This window comes from Xenopus tropicalis, chromosome 5 (assembly GCF_000004195.4).
Source record: "Xenopus tropicalis strain Nigerian chromosome 5, UCB_Xtro_10.0, whole genome shotgun sequence".
Lineage (NCBI taxonomy): Eukaryota > Metazoa > Chordata > Amphibia > Anura > Pipidae > Xenopus > Xenopus tropicalis.
The window spans coordinates 61,625,080-61,646,675 of NC_030681.2; the positions used below are offsets into that span (position 1 = coordinate 61,625,080).

The following is a 21,596-nucleotide window of genomic DNA, read 5'->3' on the forward strand; positions in this document are numbered from 1 at the left end:
ATAAAACCGTTTTGAGCTTTGGAGATAACTGAAGGAAGGATCAGGGACAATCTATCAGCCAAAATAATAACTTAATATCTTGATTTAATAGAGATATTGGCCTATGAGATGAGGGGAGAGAAAGATCTTTATCTTTTTTTGGTATAACTTTAAGGTTAGAAAGTTCACTAGAGGGAAGTTTTTTTTACCAGATAGTAGAATATCATTAAATAGATTAGTTAGGAAAGGAGACATTTTTTGTCCTTCAGAAGTTTATAAAAAGTAGGGGGGCACACTAACACTTTTATCATACTATAAAGGTTTTCCTTTGTGTTGTCTTTTCTTGCTTTGCCCCATACTGGCAAAGTTAGCATGTCTAAAATTCAGTGGTTCTTTTAGTCACACAATATAGCGCCTTCCTTCTTTGGTCACATTTAGACAAAAGGGAAAACCCTAGCATGCTAAAAATCTTTTAAACTCTTAATAAACCCAATAGGATTGTTCTTCCTAGGAGACAAAAAGTTAATTCATTCATTAGTAGCATTTTAATAAAACAATTTTAGTAAATCTTTTATGCACCAAAATAAGCCATAAAAATGTTTTGTTTTGTTTTCTGAAAAGCTATAATATTTATAAATAAATGACCCTTTAGGGTTCATATTTTAGGAATTTAATTTTCTATTAACTTTTTTTTTTTTTTGGACAGTAAAACAGAAAGTGGAACAAAAATTGGAACAGATGGGAAAGCAAGGGTGTTACCGCCTGCACCCTGCACATGTTCTCTGCATGGATTCAATTCTAAAAGTCGGCCTTGAGATGGGAAGCCACAACCAAGACTGTTGGCCTCATGTTTTCAGGTTTGGACAATCAATCATATGAAAAATAAAGAGGGGTGCAAACCTATAGCGCATATCGATTCAGAAATGTATTAAATATTAGATACAAATAAACTTGAAAAGTGCTGTAGTAAGTCAGGTGAAATCATCCTGGTTATACCATTTTAGGTTCACCATAGTATATATATTTTACCTTTAGATAGATACATTTAAAGGGATAGATGAGCTCTTTATACATTTTCATCATTCTGTCCCTGTTGCTAAATTAACTATTTTGGCAGTGATGTGTAGTTAGAAAACTGTCCGGACTCCATTGGAGTGTCCTTCTTCAGAGAGTAGTACTGATGAATCAGAGAGAGCCATGGCCGTGCAATCTTCTAGTGGTATTTCACATGCCCCTTCTTCCTAGCTTATTTGCATAGTATTAAATAATGCTTTGCTGAGTTCCACTACACTGTAGTGGAATTCTTGTATCTGGAATCAGGTAAGTGCTGTGTTTTAAAAGAGGAGAAAATGCAAAGAAATCATCTCTACGCTCTGTAATTCTGTGGACAGCCATTAAACCCTGAAATACTGATGTTTATGAACTCACATGAACGTTTCATATACCTGGCAAAGTCAGATAGGTCTGATCTTTCACTCCTTGGTTCCTGAGTAACTTGTGGAACCCTGGGGTTGTCTAAGCTTTCTGGCTTATAAAGGTGAGATGAAACAGGATAGAATGAAATGGCTTAAGCATTAAGCGGTGGTTTGGTTTCGAAGACCTTTGGTGGCTGTAGGAGTAGGAGGTAGTGTCTGCATGACCATGACTGTGTGGCTGACCTGTTGCTGTGCCAGTATCCGCAGCTCTGCGGGTTGAGCACTGTTAGTGGTGACAGGTATAAGAGACCTGTACTGTGGGATTGCAGGGGTTGTGCCTGAATATTGTAGGCTTGGTTCTTTGGCATTGGATGTTACTTGGTTTAGTACATATTCATTTGTACATTCAACAGGATCTTCAGACTCCGCTGGAATAAGGCAGTCCTAATTGTTTACTCCTCCCAGCGCTTGTTCAAGAACCTTTAACCTTGCAATTGCTGAAGCCTTTTCTTTTTCCATTTGAAGAATTTCTATTGCATCTTCCATATCTGCCTTTTTACATGCAGCTTCTGGTTGCTGGTGTGCATACTCAGCTTGCTTGCATGCATGCAGCCTCAACTGCAGCTTCAGATTGCACGTTGGCTGATTCTGCATTAGCATGGGCCTCTGTGAGCATGTGACTTTGTAGATTTCCTAGAATGAGAGTTTTTAAAAGATCATAATGTGAGCCTTGATGATGTGGATCTGCAAGACCTGGTTTCTTGCAGGTGTGTAAATCCTGAGGTCTGCCTTCTCTTTAGCACTTAGCACTAGAAGGTCTCTCTCTTGGTCTAAGGCTTCAATTTTACTTAGTTCTGCTGAGGATTCCCCTAAATTAGTGTACTTAGCAGAGAGCCACTGAGAATGCTCATAGATGTTAGATAAGTGATTTATACAATCTCTTAAGGCTAAGGACACACAAAGCGGTTCAGTCTCCCGTGATAGATAGGATTCACCAGTGGAAAGCCCATTGCATTACTTTGTTATTCTGAAGTTGCGCGACTTCATGCAACTTAGGAATAATGAAACAATACAATGGCCTTTCCACTGGTGACTCCTATTGTTGCTGGTGGAAAGGCATTTCAGAGCAGCTAGTCACCTGCGATAGATCTCTCCGGTCCGTGGGTTCTTTCAAGTTTGAAAAAACTGACATTCAGTGCACAGTTCTATTTCATAGGTTTGATAAACTGCTTGACAACACATCCCTTGTAGTCTCATAGTTTTTCTGGTTAGTTATGCAGATTATACTGCAGTTTTATATTCACAGGGTTCAGACTGCACTTGTATAAGCATGTGCTTGCAGGGAGTTGTAAACTTGAAGTAATCTTGGGTGCAGATTGAATATAAATGGCTTGTTAGTGAATGGAGACTTGATGGAAGTGTAGAGCTGGCCAATCTTTGTCTGATAGCAGAACTCACCACACTAATAACTGCTGGGGCAGCGCACTGGTCAGTATAAGTGTGTTTCCTGTATACTTCAATATTCAGGTCCTCTTTGATAATTATTGCACAGTCCAAAAATGCTAGTTTGCTATATTTCACATTTTCTCTGAATTTGATATTTTTGTCCACTGAGTGTTTTCAGTGAAGAATTAAACCTCGTATGTTTTAGTTTTGATTCAGGTGTCACCAACATATCTAAACCAATGATACAGTGTTGTTCCTTTGTGGTCAAGGTTCTCTTTCTTGGCTTCTAAAATGTAAAGATTTCCTAGAATGGGAAAAATGTGAACCCATGGGCAGGGATGCTGCTGCCATGATGAGAGTTGAGAAACTCGCCTCAGGTGGCAGCGCCAAGCAAGTTACCGGGGGCACCAAAAATCCGCTCCCCGTAACTTAAAAATTTCTGCTACAGCGCTCTCTGCACTAGCGATTTGCAGCCACCTCACGGTTAGGACCCCTGAGGCGTCGCTGCTCATGGCACAGCTATGTTTTTGCCTATAAAAAAACTTGTGTATGCTTAAAGTAAGTTGTATTGTGAGTCTATATAGGTATGGAATGGCTTTCCATGGTTATAGGCAATGATATAATGCAGGAGTAATGACCTTGTCCTTCTCAAGCTGTTGTAAGCAATCTATAACCTTTTTTTGTAGCCGCTTGTAGGATCCCTCTTTTTTTGTTTTCAAGAAAACTTAATTCTACTACTTACTGTATATCGTGACTTGGATGAATGAATATCTTCATAGACACCTTGGGCCTGATTCACTTAAGTGCGATAAAAATTATTGCACCCTTTTTTGCGTTAAATAAGTCGCGATAATTAGCGCACGATTCACCATAGTATTATCGCGTGCGCTAAGTCACCATTTTCGCATGCGGTATTTTTCGCGCTAGTTTTAATGCATGCGTTAATTTCCGCGCTGAAAAGAATACGATCACATGATTCACTATAACTTTAGGCGCGCTAAATATCGCATTCGGCTATGCGAAAATTAACACCTACTACAGGCAGGCGAAAAATTATAGAAAAGTACAGTAAATGAGTTTTTGCCAATAAAATATGGACTTTTGGTGTTATTTATTCAAGTATGTGTCTTTTTACTCAATTTTACTAAAGTCTTGTATGGAATTTCGCTACTATTATACAGTATAATAGTGGTAAAAATTTAGTCGCCAAAATATACAGTATAATAGTGGTAAAAATTTAGTCGCCAAAATATACAGTATAATAGTGGTAAATATTTAGTCGCCAAAATATACAGTACAATAGTGGTAAATATTTAGTCGCCAAAATATACAGTGCAATAGTGGTAAATATTTAGTCGCCAAAATATACAGTGCAATAGTGGTAAATATTTAGTCGCCAAAATATACAGTGCAATAGTGGTAAATATTTAGTCGCAATATTATACAGTACAATAGTGGTAACTATTTAGTCGCAATATTATACAGTACAATAGTGGTAACTATTTAGTCGCACAAAATACATTACTAGGTATAATAATTATAGAAAGGTACAGTAAATGAGCTTTTGCCAATAAAATATGGACTTTGCAGTGCTATTTATTCAAGTATGTGTTTCCCCTAGAGTGACGCAGCTGCCAGTTTGCAGGGAAATGGTCATTTTTAATACAGTAATTTTACGAAAGTATTGGCGTGTATGGCTAACATGGCGTGCGTTCATTTGCGCGACTATTTATATGTGGCTACAAGTGATGAAATGTTTTGCCTGGCATGGGATTCGCAGCGAATTTTTGGACGTGCGGTGAATTTTTCCACAGCAAATTTTTTCATGCGTTTCGCAAAACAATCCGCCAATTGGCAAAACGCATAAAAAAATTTGCCACGCGAAAATTCCCCGCACGTCCAAAAATTGACACAGGCTTCAAAATATAATAGTCGCGGGCAACAAATGTTTTGCCCGCACAACATTTTTGCCGTTTCGGGGATCTTTCAAAATTAGTACGTAGCGAATTTTCTGCCAAGTGTGATAACTCTAGCACTTCTTTTTTTTTCTTACTTATATTTTTATTGTTTTTTGGGGTTTTTTTTTTGCAATTAAACATTTTTATACAGCACCTCTCTAGCACTCTGTGCTCTCCCAGGGCAAAATGTCGCCAGTTTTATGCTGCCGATTGTCGCGTACGTAATGTCGCGACAATTAGCGCATGCGATAAATAGTGTGCATGCGAAAAATACCGCGCACGCTATTCATCGCAACAAAAATATCGCATGAAATACCGCGCGTAAAACAGCGCAAGTATGCTTATAGTGAATCGTGGGAAAAGTCGCGGAAATTAAGCCGCGATAAAATTTTTACCGCACGCTATAAATAGTGCACGTTTTATTGCGCTTTAGTGAATCAAGCCCCTTGAGTTCTTAAGCTATTGCAATTAACCCCTTGTATCCTTTCTTATCCAGGAACCAATGCTCAGTGTCAGACTGAGATGGCAGGGGCCCACAAGAAAACCTTGGACCATAGGCCCACTTTCTAAACTATTAATCCTCTTCTCCCCATTCAACCTCTCCTCCCTGAACCATCTATTATCCAGGCCTCTTTCTCTATCCTTCAATCTTTTTCTTATACAGAAATTGGGAATGACCATGCAACTGGCCAAACAGTTAGAAGCAAGAGGGCCCACTGACACTTTTCCAGTTTTCCTGGTATCCTGGTGGGCCAGTCTGACACTGCCAACACTTGTTTCCCACATTGTTTTTCAGTAGTTGAATAGTTGTTACGTTGTATAGGGGAGTTCCTTTTGTACCAGACTTATGTTTCTGTGAGCTTATTAAGGTGGATGCATGTGGACTGACCAGTATGCTACAATTAATAGTGTAGTTCACGTATGGTTAAGATTTTCACATTGGTATGGTAGCATGTTTTACTGCATAATTGTGTCCACCATTCACTTCACTTTTACATTCCTTAAGCTGGCCATACACGCAGCGATAATATCTTACGAAATGTTTCATGCGATATTCAGCATGTGTATGGCAACTCGGTGAGGCGACCGATATCCCAAAAGGCTGCAGATATCAGACGACTCGCCGATCTGGCGGACTAAAAGATTTTGATCGGGTGCCATTGAAGGCAACTGAGCAAAATCTACGTTCAGGACTGAATCAGCAGAAGTAGGTAGAAATCCTATTGTTTCTACCTCCATATCTGACGATTCAGCCCTGAACGTCAGTGGAGGGTTGGAACAATGTTTCGTGCATGGCCAGCTTTATCCTGACTGATTGTGCCTACCACCTATACCTCTTTTTACCTCAGCACTGTTGAGTAAAACATATGGATACCAAGACAAAAATCCCGATGTGTGTTTCACTTTTTCAAGGCATATCAAGATTTTGCTCAAGTAGAAGGGAATTTAAGTCCCATCCAACCAATCATAAAGCTCCCACACACATTCTGCTGCTATCATTTTTTTTCCCATCCTCCTTATTTAAAGGACATGTCAACCCCCCAACCAAAAATTTTAGCAGAGAAAAGCCTCCCATACGTGTCCCATACGTTGTTGGCATTTAAGTGCTGCTTTCTGCAGCGGCGGCATTAGCCGCCACTGCAGAGAGCTTCTATCCATGACAGCCCCCCTGGGCAATGTGCCAGGGGGGCTGTCATGAGGGTCCTGCGAGACGATCGCTCGCAGGACCCTCCAGGAAGCAGCAGACGCGATCGCATTGCGTCTGCTGCTTCCTATTTCCCCCAGGAGCGCCGGCCCACTGAAGAGGAGGCGATCGGGTCTTCAGGACAGGTAAGGAGTTTTTTTTATTTTTGCATTTACACACTTACATACATTTATACACACTTACATACATTTATACACACTTACATACATTTACACACACTTACAGCACACATTTTAGCAGTTTTTTTGTTTTTTTTCATTTTTCACACTTTTATACACTTATTTACACTCATATACACACTTACACACTATCACACAACTTTTACACATGTACACACATGTATACACAAACACTTTGGTTTTTTTTTTTGTTTTGTTTTGTTTTTTTCATTTTACCACTTTGTTTTTAGTTTCTTTTACCTAAAAACTGTTTATTTTGACAGCGTGACTATTGGATCAGATATTCTGACCACTAATTACACTGTCATGTGACCTATTTTGTTGTTTCACTGATTTGCACAATTTTTGTGGTTTTATCGCATTTTATCCCTGTATAAGTGTTCCTAATCTGTTTTTAGCGTAGCTTTGCCAGGTGTAACTTTGGTGTACAAAAATAACTTTACCTATTTTGAATTCATCAGAATGTGTACTTTCCAAAAATATATGGTTTTCTGGGGGTCTCTGTATAGTTAGGGGGGTTTACTGCACATAATATGCTGTCAGGGGTCTCTGTGTGCAAAAGCTAAGTTGGCAGGCGAGAAATCCATATTCGCTATTTTCGTTTTGGGGTCAGTACATACCGCAGACTTTGGTATATCTATGCATATTGGGCATCAATCTGTTCAATAGGCCTCTGGTGTTCCTATTTGGGGTGACTTGCCTTTGTACGCAAGAAATTGTGTGAGATAAATGCGGCAAATTGCAACATTTTTAGGCGATTTTCTGAAATGTCATAAAAACCAATAACTTTAGGAAAGCTTTGCAGATTGGTACTTTGGTGTAGAAAGGACTCTTTACCCTTGTTGGATTTGTCAGAATGTGTATTTTCCAAAAATATATGGTTTTCTGGGGGTCTCTGTATAGCTAGGGGAAGTTTCGGCACATAATACACTGACAGGGGGCTCTGTGTGCAAAAGCTGAGTTGGCAGGCGAGAAATCCTTATGCGCTATTTTCATTTTGGGTTCAGTACATACCGCAGACTTTGGTATATCTATGCATATTGGGCATCAAACTGTTCAGTAGACCATAGGTGTTCCTTTTTGGGGTGATTTGTCTTTATCTGATCTTTATCAAGAAATTGTGAGAGATAAATGCGGCAAATTGCAAAATTTTTATGCGATTTTCTAAATGTCAAATAAATCTGCAAACTTAGGAAAGCTTTACAGCTTGGTACTTTGAAGCAAGAAGAAATGTTTACCCATTATAGATTCGGGGGGATGTGTACTTTCCAAAAATATATGGCTTTCTGGGGTGAGCGTACTTTTTTGTAGCTTTATCCCACATATAATGATGTAAATGTGTTGATTTTGCAGGAGCTGAAATGATAGATCATATGGGGGTATGTTCCCATTGGGGCCCCTACATGCCACATACTTAGGTAAACCTATACATATTGGGCATCAAACTGTTCAGTGGACCCCTGGCATTCATATTTAGGGTGTTTTATCTTGGTACCTAATGCTATGTGGGAGATAAGATGCTGCAAAGTGGAAGCCTTGAGGGGATTTTTGGAAATGTCATCAAAATTGCTAACTTTAGAAAAGCTGTGCGGCTTGGTACTTTGGAGTAGAAAGACATGGGTACCCATTTTAGATTCGGGGGGAATGTGTACTTTCCAAAAATATATGACTTTCTGGGGTGAGCGTACTTTTTTGTAGCTTTATCCCACATATAATGATGTAAATGTGTTGATTTTGAAGGAGCTGAAATGACAGAAATAACAGTACATATGGGGGTATGTTCAGATTGGGGCCCCTACATGCCACATACTTAGGTAAACCTATACATATTGGGCATCAAACTGTTCAGTGGACCCCTGGTGTTCAAATTCAGGGTGTTTTATCTTGGTACCTAATGCTATGTGGGAGATAAGATGCTGCAAAGTGGAAGCTTTGAGGGGATTTTTGGAAATGTCATCAAAATTGCTAAATTTAGAAAAGCTGTGCGGCTTGGTACTTTGGAGTAGAAAGACATGGGTACCCATTTTAGATTCGGGGGAATGTGTACTTTCCAAAAATATATGACTTTCTGGGGTGAGCGTACTTTTTTGTAGCTTTATCCTACATATAATGATGTAAATGTGTTGATTTTGCAGGAGCTGAAATGACAGAAATGACAGTACATATGAGGGTATGTTCACATTGGGGCCCCTACATGCCACATACTTAAGTAAACCTATACATATTGGGCATCAAACTGTTCAGTGGACCCCTGGCGTTCAAATTCAGGGTGTTTTATCTTGGTACCTAATGCTATGTGGGAGATAAGATGCTGCAAAGTGGAAGCTTTGAGGGGATTTTGGAAATGTCATCAAAATTGCTAACTTTAGAAAAGCTGTGCGGCTTGGTACTTTGGAGTAGAAAGACATGGGTACCCATTTTAGATTCGGGGGAATGTGTACTTTCCAAAAATATATGACTTTCTGGGGTGAGCGTACTTTTTACTAGCTTTATCCCACATATAATGATGTAAATGTGTTGATTTTGCAGGAGCTGAAATGACAGAAATGACAGTACATATGGGGTATGTTCACATTGGGGCCCCTACATGCCATATACTTAAGTAAACCTATACATATTGGGCATCAAACTGTTCAGTGGACCCCTGGCATTTATATTTAAGGTGTTTTATTTGGTTACTTTATGACCTGTAGGAGATAAGATACTATAGACTGGAAGCTTTGAAGCGATTTTTAAAAAAAAAAAATCAAAAATTTTGATAAAAACCAATAACTTTAGGAAAGCATTGTGACTTTGATAGTTTGGTGTAGAGTACAGTTGTGCTGTTATTATATTCCCCAGAATCTGTTCTTTACAAAAATGTAATTTTTCTGGGATAAACCTTCTGTTAGTGGAATTTTTGGCCTTGAAATCTGAAGTATGCAGCTTTCTGGAGCAGTGCTTTGGAAATTTGGTAGTGTACTGCTGGGAGTTTTTGACCAATACAAGTGAGAAATCTCCATAAAACTATATACAGTGGTGTGAAAAACTATTTGCCCCCTTCCTGATTTCTTATTCTTTTGCATGTTTGTCACACTTAAATGTTTCTGCTCATCAAAAACCATTAACTATTAGTCAAAGATAACATAATTGAACACAAAATGCAGTTTTTAAATGAAGGTTTACGTTATTAAGGGAGAAAAAAAACTCCAAATCTACATAGCCCTGTGTGAAAAAGTGATTGCCCCCTTGTTAAAAAATAACTTAACTGTGGTTTATCACACCTGAGTTCAATTTCTGTAGTCACCCCCAGGCCTGATTACTACCACACCTGTTTCAATCAAGAAATCACTTAAATAGGAGCTACCTGACACAGAGAAGTAGCAAATGGCAAAAACATGGAACAGTGGTGAACCTTCCCAGGAGTGGCCGGCCGACCAAAATTACCCCAAGAGCGCAGAGACAACTCATCCGAGAGGCCACAAAAGACCCCAGGACAACATCTAAAGAACTGCAGGCCTCACTTGCCTCAATTAAGGTCAGTGTTCACGACTCCACCATAAGAAAGAGACTGGGCAAAAATGGCCTGCATGGCAGATTTCCAAGACGCAAACCACTTTTAAGCAAAAAGAACATTAAGGCTCGTCTCAATTTTGCTAAAAAACATCTCAATGATTGCCAAGACTTTTGGGAAAATACCTTGTGGACCGACGAGACAAAAGTTGAACTTTTTGGAAGGTGAGTGTCCCGTTACATCTGGCGTAAAAGTAACACAGCATTTCAGAAAAAGAACATCATACCACCAGTAAAATATGGTGGTGGTAGTGTGATGGTCTGGGGTTGTTTTGCTGCTTCAGGACCTGGAAGGCTTGCTGTGATAGATGGAACCATGAATTCTACTGTCTACCAAAAAATCCTGAAGGAGAATGTCCGGCCATCTGTTCGTCAACTCAAGCTGAAGCGATCTTGGGTGCTGCAGCAGGACAATGACCCAAAACACACCAGCAAATCCACCTCTGAATGGCTGAAGAAAAACAAAATGAAGACTTTGGAGTGGCCTAGTCAAAGTCCTGATCTGTATCCTATTGAGATGTTGTGGCATGACCTTAAAAAGGCGGTTCATGCTAGAAAACTCTCAAATAAAGCTGAATTACAACAATTCTGCAAAGATGAGTGGGCCAAAATTCCTCCAGAGCGCTGTAAAAGACTCGTTGCAAGTTATCGCAAACGCTTGATTGCAGTTATTGCTGCTAAGGGTGGCCCAACCAGTTATTAGGTTCAGGGGGCAATTACTTTTTCACACAGGGCCATGTAGGTTTGGATTTTTTTTCTCCCTAAATAATAAAAACCCTCATTTAAAAACTGCATTTTGTGTTTACTTGTGTTATCTTTGACTAATAGTTAAATGTGTTTGATGATCAGAAACATTTTGTGTGACAAACATGCAAAAGAATAAGAAATCAGGAAGGGGGCAAATAGTTTTTCACACCACTGTATATTTGGTATTGGCACGTTCAGGAGACATGGGACTTTCCAAATCAGTTGTATATTCGTGCATAAAATAATTTTTGTTTCTAGTATGTGTGATTATATTATGGAAAATTTGATTCTTTTTGCATTTTTAGACATTTAGAATCCTATATCTTGTAACAGAATTGGAATTACACAAAAATTCTACCATATTTTGAAAGCTTAGGTTGTTCTGAAAAAAACGATATATTGTTTTCCTGGGTAAACTAAAAGTCCCCCTGAGGAAAGGCCCCTAAAGTGAAACAGTGCAAAATGTTCAAAAACTGTCTGGGAATACAAGTTCCGCTTTGACCAAAATGGCTGGCAGTTAAAGGGTTAAATACCTGCCACTCCTGTCCCTCAGAAGCAAAGACTGAAGCTGCAGCAATCCCTTGGAATTTCTCTCACTGCAGAGCTGAATAACTCCCTCTCCCCCCTCCCTTCAGAATCTCCTTGTCTGCCTGGCATGGTGCACATGCCCAGTTCCAAGCAGTTTTAAGGAGCATGCTCACTTGAGATGAATCTCTTCTCTACACAGCAGACAATTGAACTCTTTAACCAAGCCCACAGTCAATCCTCCAATGAGCCGATCTCACAGGCACATCTGATCTTCAGGTATTTTATAAGTGAGTCTTGCAAGCTTAAACAGTGTTTGCTGAAATACTTCATTCCTGTTTAATTGAATTGTTGTTTAATGCCCTAACAGTTTCATTTTAAGCTGTCTGTACAGCTTTGTTTAAAAAAGCAGAAGCTTGAAAAAAAAATCCTTGAAGAGGTCAGGTGCAAAACGGAGCAGAAAAGAATGTGGTGGTGCAGGCTGTAGGAGGAGATTAAGGGAGCGGCACTTATGCGGTTTAAGTGGGGGTAAGGCGCCCTATCCATTAGAAGTGAAATTAAAATTAGGGTTGACATCTCCTATAACCTACTTCTTATTTTACCATTCACCATGCATTAACTCGAAGAAGGTTTCTTACAATTATTATGTTTTAGCATTATTTCAGTTTTTTCATTTAGTCCTACCTTGAAGCCTATGTGTATAATGTTCCACATTGCTATAACTAGCTGTGCGTTCATTTTCTATTGTTTTACTTCTTTATTGTTACGTTTGTTTCTTTATTTGGTGTCTGATGTTTATTGTGAATGGTGCTGAGATATAATGGGATTAAGCAGGAGAGGAGTGTGTAACAATAACATGTTTGAAAAAATCTGTACCCTTACCAACTATATCCAGCTCTCGGGCTGGTGTGGTTTTCTTTTACAGAAGCATCAGCCCGGGGTATGAGGTAAGCAATAACAATTACTGGGGGGCGCCTAACATAAGTCTTGTACAATGGGAACTCCCCTATACAACGTAACAACTATTCAACTACTAAATAAAAATTAGAAAACTACTAAGTATTGGTTCCTGATAAGAAAGGATACACGTATCTATCTGTAACAAATAAAGAACAGCTAATTTTCTGAGAGAAAATAAGATCAACAAAGGAAAAACTTTTTGTTTATTACTGAGACATGATTTTTAATGTTTTTCCTTAATAAAGGTTTTTACAAGTACATAGTAAAGGTTATGTCTTAACATTTTCTAAAGGTGTGCTGTATATATTGTTTCTTTTTCAAGAAGTGGTATGTTCCCTAAGTGCTCACAAACAATAGAACCGTATATAAATTCGGTTTCCAAGTAACTTCTTGAAAAAAAAGGAAAACATTGTCATTAAGCATATTAGTAATGATGAGCGAATCTGTCCCGTTTTGCTGAAAACGTTGTTTGTTTCGCAAATTTTTTGTCGTCCGCATCTATTTTGCCGCGACTGCACCCTTTTTGACGCAACTTTTCTTTGATGTGTGTCCAATTTTCTAGGAAGTTTCACAAAACAATTCGCCAATGGGAAAATATGCTGCAAATCTATGCCTGGTGCAAAAAATTTGCTCATCACTACTTTTTGTATCTTGGCTACCCCATCACTCTAGTCAGTCTGTAGATAATAGGTGTTACCTAACTTGACATAGTTGTGAAACTTCTTTAAGTTGTTAAAGTTGCTGGATTAATCTTCTTTTCTTACACAAAATATGTATAAAGGTTTTTAGGAATGGCACCCCCTTCTTAAAAATACTAGGAATTTAATATAATGAATTACAAATCTGAATTAGGTTTTATTAAGTATAACCCTGTTTCCAAAAAAGTCGGGGCATTGGGTAAAATATAAATAAAAACAGAATGCAATTATTTGCAAATCATTACAACACTATGTTTAATTGCAAAGACAACATATTAAAGAAGAAAGACAGGCATTTTGGCATTTTACTGCCAATAGATTAGCCACAATAGTTCAAACTAGAACGCTATATTTATTCTGCAGAAAGCTTTACCATACCTGAGTTAACAGCCCTTGAAGCTCCCTCTGTTTGTTAATTCTGATGGGAGGGAGAGCAAATTCTGATGGGAGGGGGAGCAGGAGAAGTAAGGGGGAGAGGTAGAGAGGAGCAAACTGAGCAGACTCATGCCCGTGCCCTGAAGGGTTTTTCTGAGAGCAGGAAGTCTGATACCGAAGAACATGTATACAAGAAAGGAGAAAAGAAATCCTGTGTTTCTTTTGATAGAGGCCTTAGTGCAGCTTCTCTGCGAGTGCTTATGGCAGTATTTACATAGACCTTTCTGATAAAGCTTACTTAGTTTTTACCTTTTCTTTCACCTTTAAATGTTGCTAGAAAATAGCACTGATTTTACTTTTGAAATTTACCTCTTGCCAGGGTTTGTGAGTATATCTGCACCTTGGAGCACACACATTTCAGTGATGGCATGTCCCAGCCTTCTTTAACTATAACACAGTCCCAGCAACTCCCTTCTGACTGCCAGGAGCATGCTACAGACTGTTTTCAAGATTATTCTTCTGAGCAAGAGGGCTCACTGAGCAAAAGCCCCATCTTACAACCAGTTCCCATCCAAGAACTCATCAAGGAAGGGGCCAAGGGTGGAACAAGCCTGATGAGTGGAAGCAATGCTGCCAAAGCTGTTTGTACGCTGTCCACCGAAGCAGACAAGTAATTGTTATTTATTATGTGCATCTGACGTTTGATAAAAAATAACTCTAATCTAACCCTAGCATGTTTGGAGTATGTAGCATCTCTAATATGACATTTGTCATATATTTTGGTTATTGCCAAAATAAAGGTAACATTTGAGAAAGCAGAGAGTACAAAGCATATTAAAAGTGAGTATATGTGATTTCTAAATTAATTTGAAAGTTGTTTTTATTGTGCTTATGAGCTTTTAGAAATTGCAGGATGAGTCATGTGACCCCTTATTTAGAGGCAATTTCTACAGACCACAGTAAATCCTAGAGGGACTGAATGTTTGGACAAGTAAAGTATTAATAAATAGAGTTATAGTAAGCAAGTACTATACTATCTTTCTAAAGTGTACAATTTCTGTCCTGATAGAAGTGGGGATTATTCCAGAATTACAATGCCCACATCCTTGGGTATTGTGTGTTAAAGATAACAATTATATAAACTGTGTGGCTATGTACTATTATTATACCAGTCACCAGATGTCACTCTATGTTACACTATCCTGTAGTGATGAATGAATCTGTCCCGTTTCGCTTCACTGAAAAATTTGCGAAACCTGACTTTTTTTATGCGACCACAACATCTTTGATGCAACTGTGAATTTTTTTGATGTGACTGCAACTTTTTGATGCAACTGCAAATTTTCTGGTGAAATTTTTGGCTGTTTTGCGAAAAGATTTGCAGATGGTGAATTGCACAATTTTGCTGCGAATCCATGTCTGCCGAAAAAATTTGCTCATTACTATTCTGTTAATATTAAGTTTATTTAAAATTTAAATAAATTTAGTAAATCTGCCCCTAAGTGTACTGGTAAATTAATGAGATGCCTCCTTCCCCCTCCACACGATTGTGCCCCTCCAGTACAACCCTGTTTGCCCATCCTCTTCCCAAAAAACAGAGTTGCAAAGTGAGGTGGGTCATTGGCATCTTCCACTCCTTAAACTTCTCTTCCAAACGATCGCCAACACTGAGCATGTGCCTTTCAAGCTGCTTCAGACCTGGCTTCAACTATTCATGTTCGAAATGACTATTGCTTCAAAGAGAATATCAAGCAGTGCAAGATGCAGCACATTGACTGTACTGTGCTACTGTGTTTTGGGAACAGGTAGGGTAAAAAACAGGTTTGGGGCACGATTTTCTGCATAGTTACTCTGAGCACCAATGTGTGCCTCCTGCCTATGGGGTGCCGTTTGTCCAAAGTACATTGTCTACAAAAATACATTCTATAAACAAAGGACAATCCCCAGTACACAGAATAAATGTGTGGCCATATACATTGGTAACAAATATACAAAAGACATAGTTCTGTGAAAATAATCAATTTTATTCACAAAATAATATAATTATATTACAAACTCCATTCTGTAAATTTTAACAACCATTCTGTCTCACAAATGTATAACATCCATACAGCAGAACAAGATTTTTACAGAATGAATTATGTAAAACAAAACTTTGCACAAAATATATATTGGTGTAACTGACTAGCATATTCCAAGCTAGATTTTATGACACAGATGCTTGTTACAAAAAGGAAGATTCTATAGCACAAAAATCCTTCTATCAACAAAATGAATACTCCGTTCCACAAAACTGATAAAATATCCATTCTGTGAAACAACACTGTCAGTCAAATTACTGAGCCAATAAGAAGCAAGTATGTTCATTATCCAATAACATGCAAGTTTTAATTGAAGTCCATTTACTGGTCTTTCTTCCCACTGTTTGAATTGTTTCTATAAAGTGTTGACCCTGCCCCCACACACACAAAAGAGGATTTGTTTGTAGGATTTATTTAACAAGGTAAAAAACTGCCAGCTCTGCCCGACATGGCTGCAGTGCATAGATGATGTGTGGCCTGATATAGAGGCGCCCTCTAATGTCTGCTGTGCTGCATAGCAATAACCATTAACAAAGAACAAACACTCTTAAAAGGGCAGCTGTTAAACCCTACAGGTTCTTAAATGGAATGTCTTACAGGTAGATGAGAACTATAAGGGTGAAGACACACTGAGCTACTAGTAGCAGCTACTTTTTCACGGCTACTAAACTCCAGAAAATCCCCTGCCTAGGACAGTACTAAGACTTGCCTCTGCTAAAACACATGTTGAGACAGTTATCAGTAAATTATAGCATTGCCTGTTTAAGTAGCCACAACAAGTAGCTGCTACTAGTAGCTCCGTGCTCTTCACCCTAATGCTGTACTGATTCTGTGGTACAAAACTGATCTAATGATGTTTCTCTGGATTGTACAGCTAAAAATGAATCTAGAATAAAGCATTTTAAAACATAAATATGATACCTTCAGGTAAGTATAATAGGCCAAATTATGATTGCCCCCTCCCTTTTTTTTAGAAAGATTCTTGCTCAAGCTAAGGGAGTGGGAGTAGGACTCTGAGGGGCAAATTGGTGACATGGAGGGGGTGAGACAACAATATAGGGGGAGGAGTGATGATGCAGAAGGAGTTGGACCAGTGATATAGGTGGGTAGGCTGGAGGCAGAGCAATAGAAACCCTGTGTGTATGGGCAATAACAACCTGGCTTGATTAGGAATTTTTGTCAGGTTGAGGGTAGGCTGGAAGTAGAATGACAAATTCCCAATACTGGCTCCGGCCTTGCCTGGTATTTGACTAGCTACACTGATAAAATACTGGCCGGGTAGCAACCCTACCCCTGACAAGTCAATAAAACACAAGATATTACTGTATATACTCGAGTATAAGCTGAAAAAGTCACCCTTGGCTTATACTTGAGTCAGGTGCCATGGGTCCCTCCAGACTAGCACCCTCTGTCCTTTGTGTGCAAATTAGGCCACCCACAACCAGACCCTCAAGTGTCCTGGCCCGCTCCAACTATCAATACTTATTTCCCCTTACGTGTCCTCCGGGACCGGGTCTGCTGCCAGTTTGCTAATGTGCAATGAGCATGGGGTAGTACTCATATTGTTTTTGGTGACCCTCTTCTGCACTTACAGAGCTAGTTTACTGTCTTTAAAATAAATATTTAAAAACATATACCCCACTGATGCCTCATTTAATGTAATTTTATTGGTATTTATTTTGATTATTGAAACTTAGCAGTAGCTGCTGCATTTCCCACCCTAGGCTTATACTCGAGTCAATAGGTTTTTCCAGTTTTCTTTGGTAAAATTAGATACCTCGGCTTATATTCGGATCGGCTTATACTCGAATATATACGGTAATAGCATTATTTAAAAAACAATCTAACATTAGCAGAATAAACACTCATGTGGGGACCCCTCGGCGTAGTACAATATACAAACAGATACTTATGGTAGCAATGTAACTCAGTATATGTGAGACACTAAATACACCAGTGAGTAGAGCACAAACCCATATAACATAAGCTCCTCTCTCCAAGGATACCAGCTGACTCATCTTTACACTGCAATATGAAGTTGCACAAGTTTGCATAATTCCCCCACTGTAGTAGTGACCCTAATAAGCTTTGTAGATGATTGTTTGGCTCCGATGTCTGTCCTCCTCCTAGACATAATATTGCAGCAGTTAGCTGATAGCACTCTATTTATAATGTGCTTAGCTATAGTTCAACTACTTCATAATACACGTAGCCATGTGATTCAACCACTTCAGAACTTGATGCATACAGGCTGGTTGTATAGTATGATGTGTAGGCCTTATGAACAGTATCCTAGTTAGATGTAGTTCAACTACAACATACATCAGTACTATGTGCAAACAAAAGAGATATTTTACATATTTGTACTTCAGGGGGATTATCATTTATTTATATGATGTATTATGTGTCTATGTGGTGTTGCACTGGGGTATCCACCCCAGGAACCCCTCACCTCATTTGACAACTTCTCCACCACTGCCATCCTTCACCCCCACCCTGTGTGTAATGCATACTGCATACCCCCTTCTTCCTCCTTGCAGCCACTATTGGGGTTGGGGGTGGTGCGCCCAAAGTGGGGCCCACTGGGATTTTTTTTTCCCTGTGGCTACATAGTGTAGTAGTTGAACTATGGATAAGTAAATTATTAAGAGACTGCTGTAAGCTAACTAGTACAATATGTATGTGTGTGTGTGTGTGTGAACACTTTATAGACAAATTAAAACAGTGGGAAGACCAGTAAATTGACTCCAGTTAAAACCTTTGTATTATTGGATAATGAATATGCTTGTTTCTTATTGGTTCATGAATTTGATTGACAGTGTTGTTTCACAGAATGGATATTTTATCAGTTTTGTGGAACTGTGTATTCATTTTGTTGATAGAATGAATTCTGTGCTATAGAATATTGCTTTCTGTCACACGCATCTATTTTGTCATGAAAATCTAGCTGGAATATGCTAGTCTGTTACACCATTATATATTTTGGCAAAGTTTTGTTTACATTATTCATTCTGTAAGCAACTCTAGACAACTGTTTTTTGTATGGATGTTATACATTTGTGAGACAGAAAGCTTGTTAAAATTTACAAAATGGAGTTTGTAATATAATAATATCCTTTTGTGCACAAAATTGATCTTATTCTCATTCTACACTAGAAATATATCTTTTGTATATTTTTTGCCAGTGTTTATAGGCACACTTTAATTCTGTCTACTGGGGATTGCTTTTTGTATATAGAATGTATTTTTATAGACAAAATGTACTTTGGACAAACTGCACCGCATACCAGCCTCATCTGACAAGGGGGAGTAAAATCAGGGTAACTCCTAAAAAATATAGTGAGTTAAAATTTTTGCAAGAGGTTTTATTAAAGAGTCAATGCTTGACACTACAGGCATACCACCTTTTGCAATCTTTTATTTAATCTGGTATTTTACTGAAAGTCCAACCTTAATTTCCACATACATTTTAAGGAATAAACTTTAATCTGGTTAAAATTTCTTTGAAATGTATTTCCATTTACATTTTCTGTCAGTCATTTCTTTGTGTTAAACTGTAATGGTAAGATGGCTCATCTGATGGTTATGGCTAGTTAAATGGGATAAACCTTCTTATTTATTTGATTATTCATTATTGTATTATGTCTGATATTTGTATTACACTATTGTGTGAGGTTTAATTTGTTATAAAGTCCTTTATTCTGGCAATCACTTTTTTGCTTTTATTCTAAGTGCAGATGATTCAAAATAGAATCAGAAAGAATACCCTGCATTGCAGAGCCTGTAAATTAGCATTAATTGCAAATCCTAATGCTTGCATGAATATTTTCTTTAACCAGTGTCATTTTCTTCTCTTAGGCTTTTTGAAGGTGCAGCTGACCAGCTTAACTTGATGGCACTAAATGGGTTTCTTTACCAGCTGAAGAAGGCATCCCAAGCTCAGCTTTTCCATTTAGTCACTAACACAGTTCATTATTCTCTAGCTATGCCAGGTAGACTTCCTTTCATGTGCTGGTTTTGGTTTTCTGTCCTTTCTTTTTAACACTGTGCTTACAGGCAAATACATGCATTTAACAAAAGTTAGAAATCCCTGCAGACCATGTTACATTTAGAGTTTTGTTGTATCAGAGCAATGTTTTTTTTAGTAGATACTGTAATCATCTCTTACAAGGGATAGTCTAACCATCTAAAATACAGTATGTAAGGGTATATAAGGACATGTACAGCCTCTGGTTCTCCAGTTGTTGGGCTACAAGTCTTATGATATCCTTTGAAGGGGATGCTGGTTGGATAAGTCATTTTAGAAGGCGGTAATGTGTATCTGGGTATAAGGCAACAGATGCCCTGAATTAAAATGCAGTGTTTAATTTTTAATAAACATTCAGTGTATTCATTTACAGTATATTACAGAAGTAGTAGCTTTGTTCATGTCTAAGGCTGTGGTCCTAGTTAGACATCTTCTTGTTGACTTTGTTGTAATAAATGGGTGCAAAGTTTGCTACATGTCTAGTCTTGAATCTTAGTTTTACCTTTAATTACCTTGTTAATTCTCTCTGGTTATATATTCACTTCTAATTGTATAAACTTTCGTCCAAAAAAGCCATATAAGCATTCATAGAATATATATAATTATTTGCTAGGTAGCCTATAAACCCCCATAGTTTAAAGGAGAATGCAAGTCAAAATGTAAAAAGCATACTGCCCAATAGTCCTCCTATTGTTTAGTAAAAACGCCACACTTTTGGCTCACCTAATCAAATATTTACTCAGTCACACTTACTTCACATTTTCTAGAACAGGCAGCCATCTCTCAAAAAGGTATTCTCCCTTCCTTTCCCTCCTTGCTTCATACTGCACGTGTTTTATTCCCTCCCCCCCCTCCCCTCTGCCAGATCCGCTTCTGATTGGCTGGTGGGCATGTGTAGCTCAGAACAGCAGACAGGATCAAGTTACACACATGCTCAGAGAATAGGAAGGCTGCCGCTGGCAGCCTACAGGAAGGCTGTAGGCTGTAGTCTTCACACTGCTGTAGGCTGCCAGCACCATATCTCAGAGAGGCAAGCAGGGATCTGGGAATTTAGATATGCAGTAAGTACTTAAAAAGAATGCCTTTAGACTTACTTTTAATTTATATTAACTTTTCCTTGTCCTTTAAAAGAAAAAAGGCACAGGGTATGTCTGGGTGCTGTAACTCATATCAACTAATAACCTGCCTGCAGAAGAATTTGGTACTGCTTTGGAGTTATAGAAAAAAAAGACATTTGACTTAATGAGTATAAAAGTAGTAGTCTTATTTCTACGGTGGGTGGTGCACAGATTTTTTTTGAAAGCAGAGGAACTTCAAGTCTCAGGATTTTCAATATGGAGGGTAAGGGTTGTATAACCAGCCTAAGGGGCAGATGTGAGTCAGATTAGCTTGGTTTCTGCTCAGTGGAAGAAATTTTATATATCCATGTAAAAAAATAAATATATATTTATTTTGCAGTGCACCTTTTTTTTTACATAAACCCAGCCAAACAAGTTTGTCAAAAAGTAGTAGTGCTTATGTCAAGGGGTATTTTTCATTATATTAGCTGTAGGGAGTAAAATGCCTCTTTGTCTGTATGTTCTTTTTGGCCACTGCAGATACTATCTATACCTTCTCAATATTCCTAGACACAAGTGCATTATTGTTGGATACTCTTTAGATCTCCCAATGTTCTATTATGTTCTGTTCCAGTCTTGTATATATGTGTTTTTTTATATTGTGGCAGCAGCCGGTAATGGATGGAAATCTGGGCTTCAAAGATGAGACTGGCAACTCTGGTTTGCAACCAAAATGATTAGAGATGAAGCGAACTGTTCGCGCGAACATCGGGTGTTCGCAAGTTCGCGAACTTTTAGCGATGTTCGCAATTTTGGGTTCGCCTTAGCTGGAGCCAAATTTTGACCTCTCACCCCAAAGCAGCTCTCCCTCCTGGACCACCCCCGGACCAC

The 21,596-nt window shown here is 38.5% G+C and overlaps 1 protein-coding gene across 1 annotated transcript in view; it reads left to right on the plus strand.

Annotated features, from left to right (window-relative positions):
* Positions 1–21,596, plus strand: part of arfgef3 (ARFGEF family member 3) — a 629,444-nt gene that overhangs the window by 310,320 nt on the left and 297,528 nt on the right. Inside the window, exons 18-20 of the mRNA XM_031902164.1 lie at positions 686–836; positions 13,919–14,209; positions 19,479–19,612. Of these exons, the coding sequence (XP_031758024.1) occupies positions 686–836; positions 13,919–14,209; positions 19,479–19,612 (576 nt within the window). The remainder of the gene's footprint in view (positions 1–685; positions 837–13,918; positions 14,210–19,478; positions 19,613–21,596) is intronic.